Source organism: Mustela lutreola, chromosome 6 (assembly GCF_030435805.1).
Source record: "Mustela lutreola isolate mMusLut2 chromosome 6, mMusLut2.pri, whole genome shotgun sequence".
Classification (NCBI taxonomy): domain Eukaryota; kingdom Metazoa; phylum Chordata; class Mammalia; order Carnivora; family Mustelidae; genus Mustela; species Mustela lutreola.
The window spans coordinates 32,186,336-32,196,063 of NC_081295.1; the positions used below are offsets into that span (position 1 = coordinate 32,186,336).

The 9,728-nt window shown below is 49.1% G+C and overlaps 1 protein-coding gene across 1 annotated transcript; it reads right to left on the reverse strand.

Annotated features, from left to right (window-relative positions):
* Positions 1-5,230: 5,230 nt before the first annotated feature.
* On the reverse strand, positions 5,231-9,502 carry POU3F2 (POU class 3 homeobox 2). The gene has a single exon (XM_059177029.1). The coding sequence runs from the start codon at positions 9,227-9,229 to the stop codon at positions 7,898-7,900; it is 1,332 nt and encodes a 443-aa protein (XP_059033012.1). The 5' UTR covers positions 9,230-9,502; the 3' UTR covers positions 5,231-7,897.
* Between the last annotated feature and the right edge of the window lie 226 nt (positions 9,503-9,728).

Below are 9,728 nucleotides of genomic sequence, written 5' to 3' on the forward strand. Positions count from 1 at the left end.
AATACAAATTAGTTTAATGATTGTGCCTGCTGAATGTCTTAGAAATCCACAGGCAGAGGCGAGTAAATAGAAGCATCCTTGTTTGCGTGTGTCCCCGCCCGGGCTGGCCGCGGGGCCCGGTGAGTGGCCGCGGGCTGGCGCGGCGGGAGCGAGCAGGAGGCCCTGCGCGCCCGGCACAGGCCGGGCCGGGCGCCAACACCGACCTGCGCCCCGCCAGAGCCCCTGCTTCCGTCCCTGGCGGCCCTCCCAGCCCTCCTCAGACAGCTGCCCGCCCCCGTGGCCCCGCCGCGCCCCCAGCCCCCAAGAGCCCCCGTTCCCCGCCAGGCCTCACCTCCTCCATAGGCAAAAGGCCGTGTTAGAACTACTAGCGCCCGACTACAAGGGTTTTTAAGAATTGAGTGATTTCTTCCCACTAGGCGACTCCTCCTGGGCACCTCGGAGGGCTAAGCGGAGGTGGGGGGGGGCGTCCGCCCTTGCTGGGAAAACCCAGACTGCAGAGCAGAACCCCAGGCCTGCGGTCCTGGGGCGCGGCCCCTCCCCGCTCGCTTGACTGGGAGGCTGGGGTGCCCAGAGGAGCTCCCTGGTTCCCTTCGCTGGGGACCTGCTGTCTCTCCAGTGTAGATAAAAGGGCGACTTTAGGCTCAGCAGGGAGCGGGCGGTTTCCGAGGGGTTGAGAGGTTCGCTTTCTTCCACGCTTCCCCACTCGGTGGGCAGGTTCTTCTCCGCTGGAGGCCGGGAGCTGAGGTCTGGAGCAGCCAGAAGTTTCCTGGGTGTGGGCTGAAGGGAACGTGCTTCAGAACTTCACTAGCCAGCTCTCTCCCGGCTCCCTTGCTCCACTCCAGGCTCCACTCCCAGTCGCCCCCCCGAGCAAACAAATAAACCAGCAGAGCCCAAATTACTCTACTTCCCCTCTCCTCCCCAGTTGTCCCTCCTCTGCCCCCTTCTCTCCGGGCATCTCCTCCCACGACTGCCTCTTTCGTGCAGGAAGCACTGTCCTGGGCCCAACTTGGCAGAGTCACTCGGAAAAGCCGCGCAGGCAGAAAGCTCGGAGAGTCGCTCGCCCCTGGACCCTCGTCGCTCCGTCATCCCTGCGCCCCAGCGCATCTCTGCCCCGGCCGCAAGCGCCCCCAGAGAGGCCCCGCCAACTCGCTGCGACTGTAACCAACTTTCCCAGGGGCGGCAGCTGTCCCCAAGGCTTCTGCCCTCCTCCCCCTAGCCACCACCTCTATCCTCAGCCTCGGGTGGGCGAGACCACCAATCCTTGACTGCCTCTCCCCACCCCGGGTGTCCCTGGAGAGTGAGAGTGTTAGAGTAGCCCGCGACGTCGGGGCGGGCAACCCTCCCCCTAAAGATTCCGACGTCGGAGCCGCTGGAGCCGCAGGGTCCCCGGGTTCCTGGCAGACACTGTGGGGCTCTTCTGTGTCCCGGAGCGAGGGCCGGGGCTGGAGACGGGACAGTCGGGCCCCTCGCGCCCCTCTCCTCCCTCCGCCGGCAAGGTGGGGGGGGGGGCGGTGGGCCTTCCTTTCAGCGGCCGGGCCTTCCCCCAAGTGGGGGTTCCCGGCCGGGCTGGGGGCGCCTCCTCTGCGTCGGAGCACCGAGCTGCAGCCGGCCCGGCAGCACCCTCGCCAGCCTCGGCCAGGCGCTGTAACAACTTTGAAGGAATATTTTGTTAAGGGAGCAAACAAACAAAAAGTTATTAATGTCAAATCACTGTCTCCAGAATCGTGTGCTGTGGAACATCAAAATTCTTCTGCCGGAATGAGATTTCTGATCAGAAAGAGGGAAAGAACTCCCCACCCTTTCCACGAGGACTTGCCTGAACCTAAAAGCCCAGTGATTTACAACGGCTAATTTGTGTTACACACCCCGCAAGAAACTTTTTCTTTCTCTCCACTCTCCTGCCAAACTCTGGCCATATTTTTGTTGTGTGTGGGCTCCCCCCACCTCCCGCCTTTAAACAACAGACCCAGAGGAAACACTGGTGGGAGGAAAAATAGATGCCCCATATCAAAAAGGATGCAGATTCAAATGTACTCCACAGCGAGATTTCCTATTGCCGTCGTTCTGCACACCGAGAGTTAATCGTATACAATTTATAACAATCAAAATCCCCTCCATATTGCTCAGATGGGGTCCTAGTGCTCCCCTGTCTTTCTAAAATCAGTGACAAGTGAGTCTTTGTGGGGCATTTATTTCCTTCTTTTTTTCTAGATGACAGCTCCCCATTCTGAGAGCAGAGAGCCCTTTGCCGCCAGCTCCAGCGCACTCCAGAGCCCAGGCTCTCCACGTACAAATCGCATATGGAAGTTTTTGTCCCCCCTCCCCCCAAATCCCAGACAAAGAGCTATAAAAACTCAGAAAGACGTGAAAGGAATAAACTTTAAGATATAGATGCACTTTTACTGGTGTATTAAATAACATTTCAGACATTTTTTTTTTTTTTTTAAGAAATACATCTTCATGTTATCAACAACCAGAATTCTAACAATAAGAGGCCAGGGTTGTTTTGATGGGATATGATATTGTTTGTAAAACCTCTAACAGCTAAGCCAAGCAGAGTTGTTGTTATTAAGGTAAAGGGAAAGTACTACGTGGGAAAGTTAATTAACTTTTTTTTTCCTTAAAAAATAAAGGAGGAAATAAATTTCCTAGCTTCCCACAAAACACAAGAACAATGTGAAAATATTCTGCTTGTTTATCTCCATAACCAAGTGAAGCCTTTAGGAAAACTAAAAGCCATTTTCTGGCACTTCTGTACCCACCTCTAGATAAGGAAGCATTGAAATAACTCTGGCCCAAGTTCTACCAAGGTAGGCAAGTTTACTCCTTGATTTTCTAGTTAAGTGGCAAGCCCCTGCCACTTTTGCATTATTTCCTGTACTGAATCAAGTGCTGAGAATAGACACCAGGAGCCCTGGTTCTCTCCTACCACCATCTGCCCCCCTGTTAAGAGATTATGCGTCACTGAAACAAGTAAACTTTCTTGAATACGGATAATGTTGGTATAAAATTTAGCTGAACATCCCATTTAGTCCTATTGTCAAGATTCATTGCTCGTACCTCCAGATGCATTTTTCATTTTAAATAGACACTGTCCCTTTTGCCTCACTGAAATCTACAAGCAGACCCAAAGAAACACTTTTACCTTTGACCCTCCCTTCACCATCCGTCTTTCTTTTTCGGTTAAAAGCTCCATTCTTTATCTCATTCTTTAACTTGTCTAGGAATTCAATAGAATCTAGAACACAGTTCTATAAACTGATTGAAAAATCAACAAAGACAAATCACAGAAGCCAGTGACAAAACGATAATTTCTCTCACCCAGCAACCCAAGCACTACCCAAGTTGCTTCCACAGTAAGGCAAAGTGAAAGGCAAAAGAAGGCAGCATAGAGATATACAGGTACCAAAGCCCCCCCATGCTAGTCTCCCCCATTGTTGCTGTTGCATCTCTTTATTAGTGGCTCTTGGAGAAATAAGAAAATAAGAGTGATGAGTGCCTCTACTAAAGCCATTTCATCAGAAAACCTTGCCAACCAGTGTGTGGCTTCCACTGGTAGGAGCAGGACTGGAAGAAGGGCTCCTTTGTGGCTGCCATCTCTAATACACAGGAGGTAACTTCATGGGAACCGAGAATGTCTACAAGTGCCAAGCATAATATTATTTGTGGCCATTCCCTCTCTCTGAACTTCATGTAACTCTCCCACATGATCATTTCTCCCCTATCTTATACCATAAATTTTAAAAAGTGACATATTTGGAGGAAACAACGGGAGCTCTTGCAGAAGACCGCATTCTGCACTATTGTCTTTGGGGGAAAGAAAGCGTTTGTCATTGTGGCTGGCCAACATCTTAGGGATGACTGCCCCACAAATATCTCTTAGTGGCAGTGATGGAGTTTTTCACTCTAGCATGTAAGACATTCCCCAAACCGGCATGAAACTGCCTGAGTAGCTTTAGAATCTGAACGGCAAGCATGGGTCAAAACCATGGCGTGTCCATTTAACACGTGATGGTTTCTAGTCAGTAGCCCCTGTGGCTAAGAACAAAAACCGCCTTCTCAAGGTCCACTAAAATGCCCTGCAGAGGGCAGATGCTGCTTGTTTTCTGCCTACAATGGAGGAGGATATTGACCCAGAACTCAAATCTATACCCAGCTTAAACATTTTACCCATCAGCATGTCTGCGGTCACAAAACACTTCTTCTTTCTGTCACTTCTCGTTCAGACTATTGATAAGATCATTTGGCTGAATCTGTTTGGGACCTGTGTAATATTGACTAGGAGTTAGAAAAGATGATCAGATGTAATAAGCCCAGAAACTGCCTTTCAAAATGGACATTTATACTTAAACCAGTGTTCCAAGGAGGACTTTAAATACATCAGCAAACTTGTAAACTAACCAAACACTGCTTGGATGTTGCACTAACCCTAAACTGATTTTGGTAGGTATAACGTTCTCTCTAAGAATATCTGAAACAATCTGTGATTAGCATCACAGCCTTGAATGTCTTCCATACATTCTCCCCCCCCCCTTTTTTTTCTCACCCTGTTTTAGAGCCTGTTTGCTTGCCTGAAGAGAAACAGACACTACTGTATAGACCATTGCAAAACCTATTTTTCCCTCAAAATCTAACAGAAGTAATACATAGGATCTACCAATAATCACTTGGTAAACACACATTTTGCATACTGTCAGAGATACTCTTTGTTGAAAGATACTTGTTATTTATTAAAAAGAATAATACCTTTAACTAAGCTTTGCATTTTTAGATACCAAATAACGTGAGCACATGTGCATAAAGATTAAAGTCCACCTAGTTCCACTGATGCTCTCAAAAAAAAAAAAAAAAAAAAAAGCACAATCAGTTAAGGTAAAGGTGACCTGGAAAGATGTAGGGATATCTGCATTTATTTAAAAGGGATAAACATCTCTTTGTCAGACCATGAAATGGCAAACAAATGGAAGCTCAAACCCAATGACCATTTCAATTTAATGCTATAGGTGTAGTGACTGAAAGGTCTGGGACTGATAGTTTTTTGCAATGAAAAGTGAAAAAGAATCAGAACAGTAGTCTCTCTTAAAAAAAAAAAAAAAAAGCTCTGAAAGTTATAAACATGAAACCTGGCAGTATACGCATAAAATTTATTCCAAAACTTTATGAAGTATAAAGGAAGGGAAGTATTTTACACACAACTCAACTCAGTCAGTATAAGGTCTAGGGTTTTCTCCCCCCCTTAAAACTTGGCACTATCTTTAAAAATAAAATAAAGATATTTCAATAATTAGAACAAACTATGAAGGTATTGTGCATTTCTGTTTTATGTAGATAATAAAATATTACTTTAACATAAATATATAAGGATCTCTGCGTTTTTATTTTCCCCACAAGCACAACCAAATGTACCAAAACAAAGTATTCTTAAAGAGACTGAACAAAAAAAAAAAAATTACATCCCATATAGATTTTGCTCATCTACTCATTTAAAGCTACAGAAAAACAGTTTCCAGAACCTTTTTGCTTTGAAAGAAATAAATATACATTGAGGCAGGCCACTTAAAAATGATATGAAAATATTTCCCTGGGTAGCATTAAAAAAAAGAAAAATAGACAAAGAAACATTTAAACTATTTCTGCATTTCAAAAGACAGATATTAAACATATATACATAGTGGTAAGGTTCAGTGGTAACTTTCGTCTTAGTAAACCTATGAGAGTCAGAGGAGCTATGGACAGGTCCCCTGAACTCCAGCATCTGACCTTACTCACTTGGTAATAAGAATCTGAAAATTCATTTCCTCCCTTTACCATTGGCTATTTGCCCCGCTCTGGATTGCTTCACTAAAGGCCAGTCCCCACACCTCAGGAACAAGCAGCGTGACGCACCCCGAAGCAGCAACTCCGTGCCCATCTCCTTGTGACATTCGTTGGGGGAAATGAAATACAGGCAAATAAATATGCCCATTATAAGTCATCATTTATCTTGCAAAAACATTGAAAATGAAACAATCACAGGTGTTTGAAAAGACAATATAAAGCATATTTCCTAAAACCTTAACTACTGAGTGCAGTGCTAATCTTGATGCTGAATCATAATTTTATGGTACTGAGAATTTATTTTTTTAAATAAAAATTTGCCTAATACTTAACCAGAAAAAAAAAGCCCCAAACTTTTAAGATTAATAAAAAGTGTTTTCCCTTTGAGCGCCCTTTTGTGCTGATTATTTTTAAATATTTTAACTGATCACAGTTTAATGGTATTTATTTTCAATACAGTTAGAAGTTTTTTCACCTACACTTCCCAGTAGAGTCTTTTGTTATGGAAGTTAACCATTTTCCATCAAGGTAAGGTAAAAAAACGCACTTAAAACTATTAACAAAGGGAGAAAAGGAAGGATAGAAAATAGCATTTTTTCCCAGTTCATTTGGCTTCCTTAGTGAAAGAGAGGGGAAAAGCTGTCCAGGTCAAACTGGTATTTTCTGTAATAAATTATGAGAAGAGGGTGTGGGACCCTAAATGTGATTTGATAAACAAATGAGCTAGTGAAGACAAAACCAGTCTAGAGTGGAGATATTCTCTTATTCATGTGGGTATTTGTGTGGTAAGAAACAGTCTATGCATACACCATTAAGTTCCCAGATTATTTTCTTTATGCTAAAAAAAAAAAAAAAGCTATTAGAGGAACAAAGTTTAACTGCTGCTGTCAGCACAAATAATTCCTCATAATTAAGTTATTAAAACCGAAGGCAGAGAACTATACAGGGGTTTCTGAAGATATATATTTCCCTAGTTCTCTTCAAAGTGCCACTTTCTGTTGGACAACTCTGGAAATATATTTAACCTCCACACTTCCTCTGAGCTCTTTCACAATGGGCCCGCCTGATAAAATGAAGCAATCAGTCACTCACTATCGATTTTTCTTTTTCTCCCCTCCACAACCTCCCCCAGAAACACTGCCTGAAAATGAAGTTTACTTTGTGGCTGGTAACAAAAACCAATGCTTGACTCATTTTTTTTGTATTCCAAACCGGATTTTTGCCTTGGATAAAGCGGGTAGACCATGCACGTTTCCTGAAAGCAGAGAATGCTTTATTTTGTATGAAGCCAATCATTTTTGCTTTGGTAAAAGAACCAAATAGATGGTACACCAATGTTGGGGTCAGGTGGGGGGGGCGAAGGTAACCAAAGTTCACAAACAGTGAGAAGAACAAGGGGCAACGCGAGAGCGTTGGAAATGGAGAGTAGCCAAGAGCTGGCTTCAACTCTCTCTGCTGAATAAAACAAAACAAAACCAAACAAAACCCGGCAATTTCAAAATTGAAAAGAAAGATACGTTCATGAATTTGTTCATGTAAACTTCAATTTTCCTGCAGTGCAAATTTATGTGGTTAAATTCTGACTACATCAAAGAACATGTGTATTTTCCCCTCTTTCCTGATGAGGATCCACATTGAATCAACACAGCAGCATGTGCCAACTCTGAGCATCAGGAAGCTGTTTGTGTTTATCACGGTTTGGTGGATTTTTTTTTTTTCTTTTTGGTAATTTATTTAGTTTTGCCAGGTATTTAACTCAGTGCTTGCCATCTCTCTTTCTCTCTCTCTCTCTCTCTATTACACACTCTCTCCTCACTCTCTCTATGAGACACTCCACTCCATTGCCTGGGTACTAGCCTGTAAAGGTCAAAACACATCATTACACCTGCTATCGTTTAAAGGATAGTCCAGTGCCTTAGTTGCTTTCCTTATTATTACTTTTTTCTTTTTAAGGGACGGGGAAATAATAATTAAAATAAAAGAACAATCAGAAGTTAGAGAGGGAACAAGGGGGCCGGGAAAGGGCCGTGGACCGTAGGGGAGGGGGAGCCCCGCGCTCTGCCCCTCCCCCCGCTCGAGTTCACTGGACGGGCGTCTGCACCCCGTGGTGTGGTGGCGTGTCCCTACTCCCCCCGTACACATCCTCGGCGCCCGGCAGAGTCCCTCCGGGAGGGGTCATCCTTTTCTCTTTCTGTCTCCTGTTACAAAACCAAACTCTCACCACCTCCTTCTCCAGCTGTAAGCTGTCCGCGAGGGAGGTGATCTCCTGGGCCGAGGGCTTGGGGCATTTGAGGAAATGGCTCTCCAGAGCCCCCTTGACGCTCACCTCGATGGAGGTCCGCTTTTTCCTCTTGCGCCCCTGCGCTGCGATCTTGTCTATGCTCGTGGGGCTGCCCGAGGACGAGTCCGCCTCCTCCAACCACTTGTTCAACAAAGGCTTCAGCTTGCACATGTTCTTGAAGCTCAGCTGCAGGGCCTCAAACCTGCAGATGGTGGTCTGCGAGAACACGTTGCCGTACAGGGTGCCCAGCGCCAGCCCCACGTCCGCTTGGGTAAATCCCAGTTTGATCCGGCGCTGCTTGAACTGCTTGGCGAACTGCTCCAGGTCATCCGAGGTCGGCGTGTCCTCGTCCGAGTGCGGGTCGTGGTGCGCGCCGGGGTGGCCCGGCGGGCCCTGCGGGGGTGGCGGCGGCGGCGGCTGCTGGTGCGGGTGCGAGTGCGGGTGAGGGTGGTGGTCGGCGTGGTGCGGCTCGTCGTGCGCGTCCCGCAGGCCGTGGTGGTGCAGCCCCGCCGGCTGTCCGCCGGCGCCCAGCATGCCGTTCACCGTGAAGCTGGGCTGCGAGTAGAGCAAGCCGCCGTTGGACGCTCCCATGGAGGGCGGGAGGTGCGCTGCGGCCGCGGCGCTCCGCCATGCCCCGGGCCCCGGGTGGTGGTTGGCGGCGTGGTGCACCAGATGCGGCGGCCGCTGCTGCTGCTGCTGCTGTTGTTGCTGCTGCTGCTGCTGTTGCTGCTGCTGTTGCTGCTGCTGGTGCTGCTGCTGCAGGGCGCCTGGCCCGTGCAGCTCGTCGCCGCGGCCGCCCTGCTGTACCACCACCGAAGGCTTGATGTCCGGCTGGCCCAGGGGGCTGGTGGACCACGGAGAGCCGTCGCCGCCGCCCCCGCCGCCGCCCCCGCCCCCGCCGCCGCCGCCACCGCCCCCGCCGCCGCCGCCGTGGGACAGCGCGGTGATCCACTGGTGAGCGTGGCTGAGCGGGTGCCCGTTGCTCTGCAGCGCGCCGTAGTCGCCCTGCACCAGGCTCTGAGCCTCGCGGTAGCCCCCCGCGCCCTGCTGCATGCCGCCCGGCGGCTCGGCGTGCACGATGGAGGCGCTGGAGGTGAGCAGGCTGTAGTGGTTAGACGCTGCGGTCGCCATGACTCTCGGAGCCGGACTGAGCGCTCCGGTTAAAGGAGCCGCGCATTTGACAGTTACTTTTTCGCCTCGGGCTCCTCTGCTCGCTCGCTCTCTTTCTCTCTCCTCCCTCTCTCCCCCAGCGGGCAGCTCCGACGCCCGCTCCGACGCCTTCTGTTGCTGCTCCTGCTATTACTGCTGCTGCCGCCGCCGCCTCCCGCCCGCCCTCGCTCTCTTTCTCCTCCTCTCCCTCCTTCTTGCTCTCGCTCACTCTCTGACTAGCTCCGCGCTCCCCCCTCTCCCTGCTCTCTCCAGCTCTCTCCCGCTCTCTTGGCAGCGCCAGCTCGCAGCGGCACGCGCCTGGGCCCCGCCCCCTCCGCCCCCTCCCATTGGCTCCGCGCCCTTTGATTTACGTGGATACCGCTAGCAACCTCCCAGGCCGGCGCCACTGATTGGCGTAGAGGTGCCCCCTCCTCCTCCCTCCCGCCCCCGGGCGCCGAGTCCTCTCAGCCCTCCTCCAGTT

Coding starts and splice junctions, on each gene's coding strand:
- POU3F2 (XM_059177029.1), bottom strand. CDS start 9,229: ATGGCGACCGCAGCGTCTAACCACTACAGCCTGCTCACCTCCAGCGCC.